Here is an 18054-nt window from a genome sequence, read left to right on the forward strand (position 1 = left end):
GATGGGTACTTAGGCTTGGAGTTGGAAAGATGAGGTTCAGCTTCCTCTTAGTCATGCTGTCGTTACTGAGTGTGCCCACCACAGCCTCCCAGACTGCCGCCACAACATTGGCAGGAAGTCTCCTGCCTACCCTGGGGGGAAACAGAGCAACCGCCCACTTCCCAATGGCATCTAGCATGCGATCTACATCAGCATGGCAGAATCCTGGGGCTGCTGTCTTCAATGGTGCTGTGGTTGCACAGTATTCAAGGCATGCTTATATGCTGCTCCCTCCTGCCCTATATCTTTGTGAGTGACAAAATTAATCAAACTCATACGCAATTCAATTGCCTTTTATTGAAAATATAAATATAACTCTTTTAAAACAGAACAATATCAATCAATAAGTACATCATAAAATAAGTGCATCAAACGGCTTAAAGATGGGAAAGTGACTTTTGTTTACATTCAATATTAACAGAAACAGCACTGAGTACTGCTTAACATAGAGAGTATAAAGCTTTGTGATGATTTAAATCTAATGTACACTGTTGCACCACAACTTCGGTTCTGTTCAGCTGTGCAGACATTAACATAGACATTCAGGTCCTTACTGCTGATTGCTTCAAGATCAGAGCTTTTCCATTTTAGGCAATTGGATAGAGACAAAAATGAACAAAACTGCAATTGTGTAACAATTATTTATACATTCAAAAATCCTTAACATCACAAAAGCAGTCTTTATAAGCTAGCTTTACAGATCGCTGACTAGGTTGAAACTTTACACAATAAATTAAATAGTCTATATACAGAAGGGTTCAAGTTCCCTTTATAATTGCACTAAGTAGGTACACTAGATGGCCAATTTTCATTTAACCTTGGCCAGGGTTTCACAGCCTACTGTGGTGTGTCTGCTGCCTGGTGGAGATGGTAGTCATGCCCTTCATGTCTGTACTCCCAATCCTCTTTGGCTTATAGCTCCCTTAATGTCAGTTTTCAATCATAGAATCTGCAGTGCAGAAGGAGGCCATTTGGCCCATCGAGTCTGTACTGGCAACAATCCCACCCAAGCCCTTTCCCCGTAACCGTACATATTTACTCTGCTAATCTACCTGATACTAAGGGGCAAATTGGCAGGGCTAATCCACCTAACCCAACACATCTTTGGATTGTGGACTTTGGACTGCGGGAGCAGGTTTTGTTCAACCGACGGCCGTGTCAATACCGATCCCATTATAAAAACTGTTCAAGTTATGTTTAATGCCTGTAAAAGCCAGGCAAAATTTTATTCTTGTCTTTATCCAATCTGGAGACAGAAATGAAAAGTAAGGAAGATTGTGATGTGAAATGAGGCAAGCAGCAAAAACAGAATCATTCTCACTGCTACTAAAGGTCAATGTTTTGGCAAAGTTGTCTCTAAATCATGAGGTTTTACACTCGATCAGCACAAAGTCTAAAAAGCTGGCTAAAAGTCCGTCCAAAGTGTTTGTCATAAGCAGATTTCACTCAATGTGCTGAACTCAGTAAAGCAAGGATTTAAGATCCATTATTTGATACTTGATACCAGAACCTCTGATTTTCCCTTCTTAACATGGTGGGTACAGATGGGTTGAGTAGGGGTTTATCAAACATATTGCATTGTGGTTCCCATCACAGCGAGGCAGGTGGAAAGTAGCAGACTGTAGCTGTTGACTGAAGCAGAGCCATTCCCAGAAGCTAAAATAAAGAAACACATTGTCAATAGTTATCCCCTAGAACATTCTTTAATCATTCATGTTCTTAGTGTTAAACAGTACCTTTCACAATTAACACTTCACACTGAAGCAGACATGGGGACACAGTGGTTAGCACTGCTGCCTCACAGCGCCAGGGACCTGGGTGCAAATCCAGCGTTGGGTCACTCTCTGTGTGGAGTTTGCACATTCTCCTTGTGTCTGCATGGGTTTCCTCCAGGTGCTCTGGTTTCCCCCACAGTCCAATGACGTGTGGGTTAGGTGGATTGGCCATGCTAAATTGTCCTTAGTATCCCAAAATGTAGGTTAGATGGACTAGTTATTGTGAATGTATGGGGTTACAGGGATTGGGTGTGGTAGAGGGCCTGGGTAAGACAATCTGTCAGAGAGTCAGTGCCTCCATTCCACACTGCAGGGATTCTATAAGGGGTTCAACTTTTCAAACTTTTGTTTTACACTTTACTTTGCCATAGTGTCTAACTAAGCACAATTACATTGTGTTAAGTGGTGCTGTAAATCTTTCCATGGTTGGCATGGTGGCACAATGTTAGCACAGCTGCCTCACAGCACCAGGGACCCGGGTTTGATTCCCAGCTTGGGTCACTGTCTATGTCGTGTCTTTACGTTCTCCCTGTGTCTGCGTGGGTTTCTTCCAAGTGCTCCGGATTCCTCCCACAGTCCGAAAGACGTTCTGATTCGGTGCATTGGCCATGCTAAATTCTGCCTCAGTGTACCCGAACAGTAGCCGAAGTGTGGCGACCAGGGGATTTTCACAGTGACTTCATTGCAGTGTTAAGTCTACTTGTGACACTAATAAATGTATTGGAAAAGACTGTAATACTGTGAGGTTGTTAGATTTTTATACATATATATATAATATACATATATGTATGTGCATGTGTATACACATCAATCAGTATCCTCAAGGACCCACAACTTTCAAATAAAATATTTCCACTCTGCTCCCCTGGTGGTGTCAGCCAATGTAACAGTGCAGAGAACAACTGATGTAAAACTCCACTTACGTTCATCAAAGGAAAAGTTCCCAAGTCCAGCTGGTGATATTCCTCCTTGGAGTCCAATTCCCAGACTCAGAACCTCCTTGGCACTGTGTGAGTTAACCCAAAGCCGCACGAGTTCATGATTTTCATTCTCTTTAAGAGATGTCAGGTTTGTTCCAAGTAGATCTCGTAAGTTCTGAGCAGTGAGTTTCTGAAAGATAAATTAGTCATATTATAACAACAGGATCATGTTGCTTCCTGATTCGATGTAGTATTTTAATGATATGTTAGAAAGAGGGACTCACCATTGAAGCAGTGACATAGGGAGAAAAACACACAGAGACAAAACCAAGACAGGTCACTCATCCCAAATATGTTGTCTTGTGCAATCCATGCAAGTAAATAATGGGAATCACATATTCACCAACCCTGTTCCCAAATCCCTTCAACTCCATCTCTTTCATCTTCCTATTTAATTTGATTCTGAGTGTTCACATGCTCTCGGATACAGCCTTTTCTGTCTCTTACACCAGCTAACAACACCACTCAGATGGATTAAACTCCAATTCTGATCCCACTCTCTCCACTCAATCAGAACTGTGTGTCTCTGGCAGGGTGGTTCTATAAATTGCCTCTCTCTATAGAAATATTGTGGGTGAAATGGTCTCTGGAGCATGAACACAATTGGGTAATAATGAATCATTTGTCTGTTGTTGTCCCTGCACCATTTCACTTCCATTATGGACGGGGAAATCAAACTGAAAATCGATTCTGACATTCTTTACTTAATAACAGGCAAGGAGTTCATCTCATTCCACTTTAAATCCGCTTGAAATATCACAAACTTCTTGTTATTCTCTTTCTGACACAGCTGAGAAAATAATGTTCCCCTTGTGGCTTCTGTCCAGGTAAGTTGTCATAAATATAGCAATTATGTGACAGTGATCTGGTCTGTGGCGATAATATTGATTGGATTGAATGAATGACTGTTTTCGGGCACTGTATCTAGTATCTGATTGGTGTGTAAGGCAATGAAACACTGAATGATGTTACAATCTTCCATCGATACCTACTTTCACTTCCACTGGGTTGAGTCCGCTGAATGTCTGGAAGTCCATGTTGATGTTACCGGTCGCTAAATGCTGTAAATCAGATGCTTGTGCGCCACCTTGTAGGGAATAGAAAGATCTGTCAGATTAATTTGTACATATTTATATGTACAAATAAATTCACACAATATGGAGCTAAAGTGAAGATTTAATTTATTTGGTCTTAATTACAAGCTTCCCCAGCTAAAGATTGCAATGAATTGAAAAGGAAGTTCTTGAATAATTCTTCAAATAATCCTTAAACCAGAGTGTCAGGTCACTTACCGACATACGGTTTGATGAGTTTATAATAAGCACTGACGTTCCCAGCTTGATCCTGAAATGCTTCTTTAGCAATCCCAAAAATGATGTCTTTCTTTGCCTGAGTGCATGTGGAGATATCGAGTGGCTTGGCTTTCCTGCAACAGAATGGTGCTGACATTAGCATTTTATATTTTTGGACTTTGGAATTCTGTGTTGATCGACAAGGTCATCGCTTCTCTTTCTGAAGACTGCTGAAAGGCTGAAGTAACAGCGCAAGGTGCTGGAAATGCTGAGCAGGTCTGGCAACGCCTGTCGAGAAAGAAATGGGGATATCGTTTCGAGTCAATGGCCTCACAACCTGACATTTCAACTCTTGTTCCTCTGTCCATGGATGGTGCCGGACCTGCTGAGCATTTCTAGCATTTCAAAGCTTTGCTTCATCCAAACACAAAACGCAGGTGTGAATTTTCCACGCAAGTGTATGTCCCCACATCATCGCGCATGCAAGCGAATTTCAGTCACTAAGTGTGGGTGAGAATTGGAAGTGCGCCCACCAACAATCAAGCGGACAATTTAACCCCTCATGGGGCCAAAGGAATGCAGTTTTGTGTGTCTGGCAGATTTTAATGTTACTGAATGGAGTAATTATTGAGGCAGCCTTTGTCTTTAAGCTGTAACCTCAATCCAGGACTGGATAATCTGTCAGGGCTGGAATAAAATTGATAACATTACCTGGGAGCGGAGGTTAATGTATGAATGTGCTGCTTGCATGGGTTTCCGATCAATATTTATTTTTCATGGGTTTGCAGCTCCCTAAGGCTGCTCCACAGCACCTGAGGGGAATCACCAAAATCCTTTCTCTCGCCCTCCCTAGCAGCGCTGATCATTTATCAGCGTGCACCCCATGCTGGCTGCCTGTTCACTGACCAGCGAGAGAGAACAAAGAACAATACAGCACAGGAATAGACCCTTCGGCCCACCGAGCCTGTGCTGACACACGAGGCCTTCCGAAACTAAAGACCTTTTGCCGCCGCACGGTCCGTATCCCTTTATTCTCTACCTCTTCATGTGTCTGTCAAGATGCCTCTTCCTGTATCTGCTTCTACCCCCTCCCCTGGCAGTGCATTCCAGGCACCTGTCACCCTCTGTGTAAAGAACTTGCCACTCACGTCTCCTTTAAACTTTCCCCTTAGTAATTGACATTTCTACCCTGAGAGAAAGACTTTGACTATCCACTCTACCCATGCCTCTCACAATACTGCAAACTTCTATCAGGTCCCGTTCTGGGACCAGTCGTGACCGAAAGCACATTTTCGCCAAGTATGCCCGCCTCACAGGCCAAGGAATGCAGGTCGTGGTGTTCTTCTGAACTTCAGCAGGTTTGCTGAATGGAGCAGTAGATTGGCAGGGTGATTTTCCAGAACCTGACACTCACTTTAGTTCACTGGGAGAGATGGTTCGGAGTTGCTCTTCACTCAGAGTACACAATGCTGTACCACCAATCACATCCAACACAGCGGCATTTAGTGACCCAGGACCCCGTAGGTAATTTTGAATAATTGTGTTTGTCTGAAACAACAAGAAACAGAGAAGGTTCACTTGATTCACTTTCGCTTCACGCACAGTCAAAACTCGGAAATTTTCCTTAATTACCCACTGCTGCCAATGGGATTTCCCATTGAACCCACACCCACCCCACCCCTGTGGGAGGGAAACCTGCAGCAGGGGGTGTCCATCGGCAGAACGGGAAGACCCTGCCAACCGAAACAGTCAGAATATCTCACCCAACCGGCAGGATCTTTCAGCTGCACTCACCCCAAATCCGGAATATCCTGCCCCAGGTCAATGGTCTGACCGCTACAATTCCCGTGGCAGGCGGGACAGGAAAAATCCCCCCAGTACGTGAGAAGCCGGCAGCTAATCCTTACCGTGTTAAGATTTGGACTATTCTTTATAACAAGATCGAGGGTTTCCACAGTTGTTATATTCCACACGCTGATTTCCTCTGGACCATACACAGTAATAATGAATCCCAGCTGTTGTATTTGTTCTTCTCCTAGTCCATTTGGGTAGATCTGTTTCAAAGTATTCAAAATATGTTATCAGTTAGATTAAAGTCCATACCCTCCAAATACTACACTTTCAACAAGTTGCTGCAATCCCTAATTCTCTTATACGGGTGTGAAATGGGATCCCTTTCTTCTGTCGCATCTACAAGAGAATTTAATGCTAAAACTTCCCAAGACCAACAGGGGCCTTGTGGAAGAGGGGTCATTTTCTCCATTAGCACTGTTCCAAACTTTCATTGCTTCTTCCTGATTCTCTCTGGAATCTCAAGGTAGAGAGTCTGGCAAGTTAAAGTGACATTTTGGCCACACATTGGAAAGGAAATAAAAAGCAGCTTAGGTGTATAACTGAAGGATTGATTACAGCGCTAAAGCTGCAATCTAATGTTGTTTAAGATGCGCCAGGGTTTTATAGACTGCCATTTTATTTGGCATCCACTGATCTTTAAGCTCCACTAAGTGAGCTGCCAATAATGAGTGGATGTCCCCTAATGGTCAGTTGCTTTGAGCACTGGAAGTGTTCAGCCCAGACAGCTGATGCTCAAATCTCGCAGGCTTACCTCGCCCAGCTTCCTTTTCAGAATGAGAAGCTGGTCTTTGCTGAAAGCTATGTGTCCCAGTTCAGTGAGGTTAGTCTTCAGCACACTATTGTTTAAACAGGCATCCAACTGATCAGCAGGGTAAATTGCAGCCAACAATGCGTCACTGGTCTGTTCACTGGAAATGAAGTCCTGGGTACATTCTGCGAAAAGAAGCACATCCGTTGTGTAAGAATGGTGCAAATTTTCAAAAGGATGCAGAAGGAAGTGGATGGAATACCACACAGTGCATCTGAGATTTTCACACACTGCAGGAAACGGAAGGCTCTGGATCCACGGAACGTGTTGGTCAGTCCTTCATCCACAGCATAAAACAGCAGGAGAAGCCAGAAAGGCCATTCCATTCATAATACTAACCCCCACCCTCCATATTCCATCATTATTCTGTCATGGATAGAAATATTTACAAATGCAGATCGCAATCATTTGCCTCACCGTTCACTTACTTGGACTGAATGGAGAAAAGTGAATATGAAACTTTATTAAGGGCATCTGGAGGAAAAAAAGTCTAAGTATTCAGTACTACAATATTATCTCCCTATATATTACTGTGTTATAGGGACACTCATCTGGAATTTTCAGAGGGTTCCTCCAGTTTCCTTACTGCACATTCAGTAGTAATCAATGGAAATGATTATCAGGCAGTTTTTATTGAGTTAAACGGTTTCCAGAGAATCCATTAGCTAATTGAGCTCAAGATTAAATGCAGGAAGAACGAGCATGGATGCTGTTCATCTATTCCAAACCTCCAGGTAGTGTCCTAGGCCCAACCACCCTCAGCTGCTTCACCAATGACCTTCCTTCCATCGGAAGGTCAGAAGTGGGGATGTTCGCTGATGATGCACAATGTTCAGCATCATTCACAACTCCTCAGATAGCGAAGCAGTCCATGTTCAAAAGTAGTAAGATCTGGACAATGTCTAGGCTTGGGCTGTCAAGTGCCAAGTAACATTCGCACCACAGAAGTGCTGGGCAATGACCATTTCCAACTGAAGAGAATCTAACCATTGCCCCATGACATTCAATGACATTACCACCACTGAATTCCACCCCCGTCAACATCCTGGGGGTTACTGTTGAGCAGAAACTGAACTGGACTAGCCATTTAAATACTGTGGCAACAAGAGCAGGTCAGAGGCTAGGAATCCTATGATAAGTAACTTATCTTCTGGCTCCCCAAAGCATGTCCATCATTTTCAAGGTATTAGTCAGGGTGTGATGGAACAAAACTCAGGAAGCTTGACACTATCCAGGGCAACTGAAGTTGCTTGATTGGTACCCCTTCAATAATGTTCTCTCCCCCCACCACTAACACAGTGGAAGCAGTCTGTACCATCTGCAAGATGCTCCTCAGGCAACATCTTTCAAACTCATGACCACACCATCCTGGAAATATATCGCTATTCCTTCATTATCACTGGATCAAAATCCTTGAACTCCCTCCCTAACAGCACTGGGGGTGTACCTACACCAGGTGGACTGCAGCGGTTCATGAAGGGCAATATGAGACAGGTAATAAATGCTGGCCCAGCTGGTGATGCGCACGTCCCATGAATCAATGAACTGAATTTAACCACATCATATAATTCCATTACATTGTGTTGAGTATCTCACAAAAAAATACACAATGGGATTGCTTCACATCATTGAAATTATTCTACCTTCAAAGGTTACACATGTCTTATTGCATTTTCCTGTGTTTACAGAGAAATTAACAAATCCTTTCTTCAGGAAGACGGTGCTCTGTTAGTTGGCCCCTTAATAAACATGAGGTGGTGGGATGAAGGCTGTTTTTATAGCTTCAACAAAGAGCCATAGTCTCTCTGTAGAGTATAACACGACTGGATTTGAGCTAAACTGGTCTTATTCAGTGTTTCAACTTTGGAAACACAGGAAGTACAGAGTAATGATCTTTTAGACAAAAATTAATGTCTCATGAACAACTGAAGAAATGTTTACAATATGCATGCAGAACCTTCAATTTGACATCCAGTCTCGTGCATTACAGCAACATGGCAACTTTAATGAAATACTTTCACCAGATTGTTAACAAACACAATCTGACACAGAATGATATAAAGTGACATTAGGGAAGATAACCAAAAGCTCTCACAGACACGGGGAGTACATGCAGACTCCGCACAGACAGTGACCCAAAGCAGGAATTGAACCCGGGTTCCTGGTGCTGTGAGGCAGCAGTGCCAACCACTGTGCCATCATGCCACGCCCGTTATGTGGATTGGTCATGTTAAATTGCCCCTTAATGTCCCAAAATGTGTAGGTTAGAGCGATTAGCCAGGTAAATGCATGGAGTTACAGGGATGGACCTGCGTAAGATACTCTTTTGGAGAGTCAGTGCAGATTTGATGGGCTGAGTGGCCTCCTTCTGCACTGTAGGGATCCTATGATTCTATAGAGAAATTGGAGAACAAGGATTCATAACTTTAAACCAATACATTGGCTAATCAGTTGTCAAAGTATATCAGTGTTCCTGGGGCTGATGGGTCAACACGAGGTAGGAAAATGAGGATATACGGACAGCAAAGTTTTGGAAGAGCATAAGTTCATAATGGGTGGAAGAAGTGGATCTTGTCCGGAGTACGTTGGAATCACCAAGTTTAGAGGTAACATGGGCATGGATGGAGGATTTCAGTGTCCCTCAGAAGAACTGAGACAGATGCAGAGTCAGGCAATAGAGATAAGAGTCTAGGTCAATTTATACTTTGTTTCCTTGCTTGTTACTTACCAACAGCACGCTTTACTCTTCTTCTGAACAACATCTCCCTGGACTTTGATGGCTGTTTGTCACCAACAATCTGTAGGGGGGAATATAATATTCTAATGATTACATTTGTTCATGTGGTACAGTTTAAATGAACAATTAATCCTATAAAGACACAGCTGGTTGTAAATACTTGTGCAATAAGTCATACAGGTAGTGAGCATAAAGCAGAAAACACCTTTGATGTTCTTAAATAGATTCTGCCACTTTTATAAGCACAACCTGGTTATACATGTACCAAAACATAGATGCCAATGTTGTCATGTTCTCTCACTGCCTTGCATTGCATTTATAAAAATTTCTCATTAATTATTGTCCAATCAATGTAATCAACCTAATTTTGAAATTACTGTGAGATTTCTGATTTGTCACTGAATTATATTTTCAACAATTAGCAATGGCATGCAAGGAAGGTATCAAATTTCTCTTACCGGCTGAGCATTCACGATGGTCAAAAAGAAACCTGAAAGGAAACAGCAAAATGTCCTGTTAAAAGTACATCCCGCAAACATTTGTTGATCAAAACATACACACTTCATACCTTGGTACTTGTGCATGTGTCAAACAGCTCATAAGTTGGCTAACCATAGTTGTAAGGAATGTTAAGTTTATTTATTAGTAGGCTTGCATTAACACTGCAATGAAGTTCCTGTGAAATTCCCTGAGTCACCACACTCTGGCGCCTGTTTGGGTACACTGAGGGAGAATTTAACATGGCCAGTGTATGCTGTGAGGCAGCAGTGCTTGCCATTATGCCACCGTGCTGCCCCAGAATCCTGCCATGTAGTAACACATCAGATCACAGCAGTTCAGTTGGGAAAAGTGACTGATTCAAATCGTCTAGCCATGTACATTGGTATTGAAACATTCAGCACCATTGAGGGTGGAGGAGGGCACAGTCAGGAGCGTGGTCCCACAAAAGCAGAGCTTTTTTTAAAGCAATACTGTGTGATGCTGTGATATTGCAATAAATACTCTGAATCACTTGAAACCACTACAAAGCCGCATAAATGCTTCAGCAACCTCAAGATCAAAAAAATGGAATGCATAACACCACGTCATATTTTGTACATTCCTCCTGTCAAATTTCAGCTGATTTCTTTGGTAACAGACATAAGTCTTGGACCTGTCAACAGTACAACTTATTCAAAACCTCGGAGGCACCGAATTCCACAAATTAAATTGCTCCGATGGTTTTAATGATGATGCTTTTACTTGTGCCAGAATTACAGAGCTCTAAGTGCAGGATTTATACCATCTGAAAACCAAATATGAAACTGAGCCTGCCTATCCTTTTCCATCAGATTTTTAACAGGGCAGTTGGTCAGTTTGGCCTATTTGGTGAGTAAGTAGTTGCTCAGGGAAGCAATCTAAAAAATGTGTTGCTTTTATTTGTCTTTTGTTGTCTTTTCAAATTTCAGCTAAATAAAGGGATTGACTTACCAACGATGGTGACTGTCATGAGCTTCACTGAAAAGGTGTGATTGGCTGACACTGTATTCTTCATCATTACTGGTGAAATGTAACGCTTCTCAAACCAGAAACAACTTGAAACTTTCCTGTAAAGTGGGAAGAAGAGTGGTAAGTGTTCTAGAGGTGAGTGAAATGCAATGGCCTCAGTGTTCACAGACCAAGAAAACAAGCTGAATGTTTGTAGCTTTTTCTATTTCTGGTTCCTCTTCTCGTGACTAGCTTGAGAAAAGGTGTCAATCCCATCAGTTCCTCTCAGATCACTTCCAGCGTTCTTGGTCTAGCCTGTCTCATCTGCTTTCCTTCATTGAGTCATTTTCTTACACAAAATCCTCTTTCTAAGTTGACAATCATAATATGATTAATTGCTTCCACCTTCTTCCCCCCTCCCAGTGCTTTTTACACTCACTCAGACAGGCTAATTTGAGAAGGACTGAACGAGTTGTCTTTTATAAGGAGGGATTCAAGGCTATTTAAGATTCAACTCAAGAAGAATACTTGTCAATGAAACAAAAGGTATCTGAGTTACACAGCAGGGCAGTCAATACCTCTGAGGAGATGTTCTTAAAATAAACTTTTCAATCAACCTCAAAACAGTGAAAGGTGGATCGACACCATATAGTCAAAACTTTCCCTTTTTCATGCACATCAACACCATGCCTGTGACACACATTTACAGACCACTTAAGTCTAAACAGTTCAAGTCACACAGTAGAGCATTAGGTTTAATTTTCCACTATAATAATAAAAACAGAAAATGCTGGAAGACCTCCACACATCTGGCAGCATCTGTGGAGAGAGAAACAGGCTCAATGGGCCATTTATGCCAGTGGGATCCTCCGATCCTGCTGCAGTGGAACGGAAATTTGGCTGAGCGCCAAATTCTCCATCCTCGCTGGCAGTGGCCGTGCTTTGTAAATGCCTGGAAAATTCTGGCCAATGTTTCAAGTCCGTGTGACTGTTCTTCAGCAACAAAGATAGGGAGAAATGGGAGGGATTTAAGGGAGGGTGGAGCAAGTGAAGCAAAATAGAAGGGCAGGGATAGATGGGAGATGAAGAGTTGTGCTAATCATATTTTACTTAATGTATGAAGAGAAAAGATTCATTGTGCAATTATTTTGCAAGCACGCACTCGCTGCCAATAACAATCTACTGAGAGGTGGAAGCAGGCAGGTGGAGATTACATTTCCATTTGCTGCACACACAAACACAGAATCCCTACAATGCAGAAGAGACCATTCGGCCCATTGAGTCTGTACCTATAACAATCCCACCCCAAGCCCTATTCCCACAATCTCGCACAATTGCCCCACTAATCCCTCTAACTGTTACATCCCAGGACACAAAAGGGCAATTTAGCCTGGCCAATGCATCTAACCAGCACATCGTTTGGACTGTGGGAGGAAACTGGAACACCCGGAAGAAACCCATGCAGACATGAGGAGAAGGTGCAATCTCCACACAGACAGTCACCCAAGCCAGGAATCAAACCTGGGTCCCTGGAGCTGTGAGGCAGCAGTGCTAACCACTGTGTCACTGTGCTGCCCACAATGCCACCCACGCAGATGGCCACCAGTGCTGGAATACACACACAAACTACCACCTGAAAAATTTCCAGGTTTGGTTCCACTTCAATGTGCTATAAATGTCAAATCTTTTCCCAAAGTAAATTCTGTATTATTAATTTCAATATGAAATCATTCATGTTAAGTACATAGAAATCAATCAAATCCTGATAACTCACCTCCTGTTTTGCAGGCAACCTGCTGAGCACTGGATAGAGAAAGAGTGAACAGAACACTGAGAACTTGTAACTGTAGCTACCCACTTACTGCTTCTTTTTATACTCAAATCCAGGTGTGGCTCCTACGTCTATACTGACAAAACCTATGTTTTAAACGTCCCAGTAATGACATCTAAATGGGTGGTACATGCTCTGAGGCTGTTTTGCATTTTTATTGTTCAACCTGCAAAATCTAAAATTGTCAATTCATGGAAAACATTCCTCACATTCTATTCCCTGTAGTTTCTTTTTTAATTACTGGTCTTCTCTTTAGCCCTAAGAACACATAGAATATGCCACACCAGGCAGCATGTTCAGAAAGCTATCTCTGAAAGCACTTATTCCTCAACCAATTTTTTATTTTATTGATTTGTGGGACATGGGCATTGCTGGCTGGCCAGCACTTATTGCCCATCCCTAGTTGCCCGAGGGTAGTTGAGAGTCAACCACGTTGATGTGGGTCTGGACTCACAAGTAAGCCAGACCAGGTAAGGATGGCAGATTTTCTTCCCTAAAGGACATCAGTAAACCAGATGGGTTTTTCCGGCAATCGACAATGGTTTCATGGTCATCATTAGAATCTTAATTCCAGATTTTTTTAAATTGAATTCAAATTCTGCCATCTCCCATGGCGGGATTCGAATCACGGTCCCCAGAACGTTAGCTGAGTTTCTGGGATTAATAGTCTAGTGACAGTACCGCTAGACCATCCCCAGATTAATTGATCTTGCTTCCATTACATTGGATCAATAGCACATAGAAAGACCAATTGAACCAACTCGTGTGTGCGGACAACAATGCACTAAGATTCCTCCCACTCCATCTTACCCGAACAGTGTGCTCGCTTCCTAACCGTGGTTAGCCGTGCTGCCTCATGGTGCCGGGGACCCAGATGCAATTCAGGCTTTGGCTCACTGTCTGTGTGAAGTTTGCATGTTCACCATGTGTCTGCGTGGGTTTCCTCCGGGTGCTCTGGTTTCCTCCCATAGTCCAAAGATGTGCGGGTTAGGTTGATTAGCCATGATAAGTTGTCCCTGAGCATCCCAAGATGTGGTGGGGTGGGGGAATTGGCGAGATGGATGTGTGGGATTACAGGGATCGGACTTGGGTGGGGTATTCGGTCAGAGAGTAGGTGGAGACTTGATGCGCCAAATGACCTTCTCCTGCACTCCAGAGATTCTATGATTCTCTCCCATGTGGTTCTCTAACTCCCCTTCAAATACATTGACGTTATTTGCGTCAATTACCCCTCCCTGTGGCAAATTCTACATTTTTAATCCACTGGGGAAAGAACCTCACACTGAAATGTTTTGGACATCAGTGTTCACGCCAAAGATTATGGCATTGTGATTTTAACTCTCTACATCCCACACTGGGGATGACTATGCTGTGATATTAATGTAGGTAGAATTAATGCAAGTACACTGGGCAATTAGCCCATTACCATTGCCCCTCCCACCACACACTGCTCACAGTAGTTTATGGATGGTAAGGATATGACCCATTTTAATGTGGCCCTTCGAATCCTACATGCGAATCTTGGCTATTGAACTTCTCTAATACTCGATCTCGATATATTGTCGCTTCAAAGCAAAAGGAGTAATTTGAAAATAAAAGCGTTAAATCATATTTATGGTAATTCATAAATGGGCTGATGGACATCATCATTGCTCAGACTCAATTGATTCAGCCTGGGAGAAAGTGTTCATTTTGGGCCTTGGAAATTAAAGACCAGTATTTGATTCATTCAAGTCTAGTAGAAATAGGAGCAGAATTAGGCCATTCAGCCCATCAGGTCTGCTTCACCATTCAATCATGGCTGATATGTTTCTAAACCCTACTCTCCCACCTTTTCCCAATAATCTTTAATCCTCTTACCAATCAAGAATCTATCTATCTCTGTCTTCAATACACTCAATGACCTTGCCTCCACAGCCTTCTGTGGTAATGAATTTCAAGATTCAATTTCTAGCTGAAGAAATTCCTCCTCATCTCAGTTCTATAGGGCCATCCCTTTACTTTGAGGCTATGCCCTTGGATCCTGATGCCTCCTATTAATGGAAACATCTTCCCCACATCCACTCTATCCAGGCTTTTCAATATTCTGTAAGTTCCAATAGATCCCCCCCTCATCCTTCCAAACTCCATCGAGTACAAACCTGGAGTGCTCTAACGCACCTCACACATCAAGCCTTTCATTTCCGAGATCATTCTTGTGAACCTCCTTTCACACTGAGATTTATGTTTAATGCAGCACGTGGAGTATGGAGAGTATCTTGTGATTGGGAATTTGGGGAAACTGAGCTAGTCTGGTGTCTTAATCGTAAGGCTTGAAAATCTCAGCAGCTGCTGAATCACTTCACTCAAAGGGTCACTGATCTGTGGAATTTTCGACCCCGAATGCAGTGGACACCAGAACACTGAACAAATTTAAGGAGATAGATAGGATTTAATAGTCGCGGGATGATATTTAATTTTGGGAGCGGGCAGGAGGGTGGAGGTGAAACCAAGATCATAAAATCATAGAATTTCCAAAGTACAGAAGAGGCCATTTGGCCCATCGAGTCTGCACTGACTCTCTGACAGAGTGTCTTACCCAAGCCCTCTCCCCTGCCCTATCCCTGTAAATCCCAAGACTAATCCATCTAACCAACTCATCTTGGAACACTAAGGGGTAATTTATCATGGCCAATCCACCTGACCCCCACATATTTGGATTGTGGGAGGAAACCAGAGCCTGGAGGTTACAGGGAGAATGTGCAAACTCCACACAGACTGTCACCCAAGGCCGGAATTGAACCCGGGTTCCTGGCACTGTGAGGCAGCAGTGCTAACCACTGTGCCACGTGTTGAGATCAGCCATGATTGTATTGAAAGTCAGAGCAGGTTCGAGCAGTTGAATTTCCCACTCCTGCTCTTTTTCCTTATGTTTTATGTCTTATGACCGGAGGAATTTAAAGTGAAATGCAATTTTCTTAGAATGGCATAGAACACACAGTACATAAATAAATCCAACCAGTCCATACTGGTCAAGCTTTCTCTCAGCATTCTTCCACCGAATTCTTATCAAAATATTATTCCTTTCCCCTTCCAGAGAGGTTACACCTGAAATCCATTTGAACTCGCCTCACCTCGGGCTTTCGAGAATAAGTTCTACATTCTCACCATTCCCTGGACTTCTTTGATATTTGCTTTCTTGCTGATTACTTCATACCAACGGCCTCTAGTTTTGCTCATCCGCAAAACTGGAAACACTTTTTTTGTATCGACCCTATCAAAGGAAAAGAGATCCAACCTAGTTATCCTCTCCAGCTAGGTGTCACCTCACAGTTCTGGCTTCATTCATGTCAATCTTTTCCACATCCTCTACATTACCTCTTATTAAAGCTGCCAGAACTGCACACACTACTTCAAATGTGTTTGAACCAACAGAGTGGAATTCTAGTGCGGCTTCTCTACTTTTCAACTGAATCCCTCTACAGATAAATCCTGGTGTTTTTTTGCCTCCTAACTTTAATCACCTATGTTTAGTCACTTGTTTGTTGTTCTGCCAGAACTCTTTGCTGCAATAGGTATTTGAAATAACTCCTCAGGTGTCCCTTCATTAGATTCCTTTTATTTCCAAACTCTGTTCCATTCCTAGAGTGTTTCAGGTACAAAGTCAGAATTCAGAGTGTCAGTAACCCTGACGCTCCTCTATATATATAGGTGAGGCTCCATGATTGGACAGACAATTAAGACCTCAATCAGGGAGCTCATACTCCATAGACCCCACCTCATGTTGAAGTCACGCCCCTCCCCCGTCAGACCAAGGAATCTTGGCAGTTCATGTACCTCATGGCTCCCTTGCAACATTTCAGCACATGGGTCTGGATCCTCCAACTCGGCGTGCAACGCCCATCTCTTACAATACGAACACCCGAGTTCTAGTTTGCCCACTTGCTCTTTGTCACTGAAATGATTCCTCAGAGGCCAGTGTCCCTTCACCAGGTTCCCTTTTTTTACAAACTCATCTCCACTCCTAAGAGTGCTTCAGGTACAAAGTCAGAATCTGGAGGGTCAGTAGCCCTGACACACCCATATTAACTCACAGTGGCACAGTGGTTAGCATTGCTGCTGCACAGTGCCAGGGACAGATTCAACTCTGGCCTTGGGTGACTGTGCGGAGTTTGCACATTCTCTCCATGACTGCGTGGGTTTCCTCCAGGTGCTCCTGTTTCCTCTCTCACTCCAAAGATGTGTGGGTTAGGTTGATTGGCCATGCTAAATTGCCCCTTAGTTTCAGGGAGATTATCAGGGTAAGTACACGGGGTTACAGGGTTAGGGCCAGGGTGGGATTGTGGTTGATGCACGCTCGAGAGGCTGAATGGCCTCTTTTTGCATTGTAAGGAGTCTATGATTCTATATTTATATACAGGCGAGGCTCCCTGATTGGGCAGGCAAGTATGGCCTTAATCAGAGAGTAGTCATGATGTGGGTATGCCGGCGTTGGACTGGCGTAAACACAGTAAAAAGTCTGACAACACCAGGTTTTAGTCCAACCGATTTATTTGATAATATACTCGCAAGCTTTCGGGTTAGCCCCTTCGTCAGGTGAATTCACCTGACGAAGGGGCTAACCCGAAAGCTTGCGAGTATATTATCAAATAAATAGGTTGGACTAAAACCTGGTGTTGTCAGACTTTTTACTTAATCAGAGAGCTCAGAGGCCAGCCTCATGGACCTCATTGTAGTCTTACAGTGAGCTCAATTTTTATTCTTAAAATGTAATACCTCACACCACTGTGGAAAATCATTTACCAATTATATGCCTGTTCTGCAAATTGGAAATTTATTTTAACACTATGACAGCCAGTAGTGTACATTGAATTGCCCTCTGAATTGTTCAATGTTCATTCTAAAGATTGGATATACAAATGTGCGGTGCAGTGGATCATTGCACTGAACTGGTTACTCAGTGCTTAAGCACACAAAGCAAGATGAACATTTTAGTTCAACAAATCGCTAAATTTGTGAACTAGCTCGAAATGGAGATGTGCACAGAAATATCCTGGACTAGTGACCTGAAGTTATATTTTGTGGGTGGGGAGCAAAATGGGAAAAGAATGAATCGGATAGGTTATGTAATTGGCCCCTGCCTCTTAAAGATCTTACCGGTGGTGGGATAAGTTCACAGAGGGTAGCCACATTTCAGTGCTAAGAATCCAGGTAAGCCCATAAGCACGGTGGCACAGTGGTGAGCACTGCTGTCTCTCAGCGCCAGGGATCAATTAGGTTTGATTCCCAACT

The 18054-nt window shown here is 43.0% G+C and overlaps 1 protein-coding gene across 1 annotated transcript; it reads right to left on the minus strand.

Annotated features, from left to right (window-relative positions):
• Positions 1-336: 336 nt before the first annotated feature.
• Positions 337-12782, minus strand: LOC145354652 (mesothelin-like protein). The gene is made up of 11 exons (XM_080206084.1): positions 12727-12782; positions 10956-11071; positions 9944-9975; positions 9477-9546; positions 6692-6873; positions 5994-6140; positions 5501-5634; positions 4087-4220; positions 3787-3881; positions 2738-2924; positions 337-1695 (listed from the first exon to the last, which is right to left on the minus strand). Exons 2-11 carry the CDS (start codon positions 11020-11022, stop codon positions 1604-1606), a joined length of 1140 nt encoding a protein of 379 aa, XP_080062210.1. The 5' UTR covers positions 11023-11071; positions 12727-12782; the 3' UTR covers positions 337-1603.
• Positions 12783-18054: the final 5272 nt, after the last annotated feature.

The sequence above is a fragment of the Carcharhinus amblyrhynchos genome, chromosome 18 (genome assembly GCF_965287045.1).
Source record: "Carcharhinus amblyrhynchos chromosome 18, sCarAmb.v2.hapA, whole genome shotgun sequence".
Taxonomy (NCBI): Eukaryota; Metazoa; Chordata; class Chondrichthyes; order Carcharhiniformes; family Carcharhinidae; genus Carcharhinus; species Carcharhinus amblyrhynchos.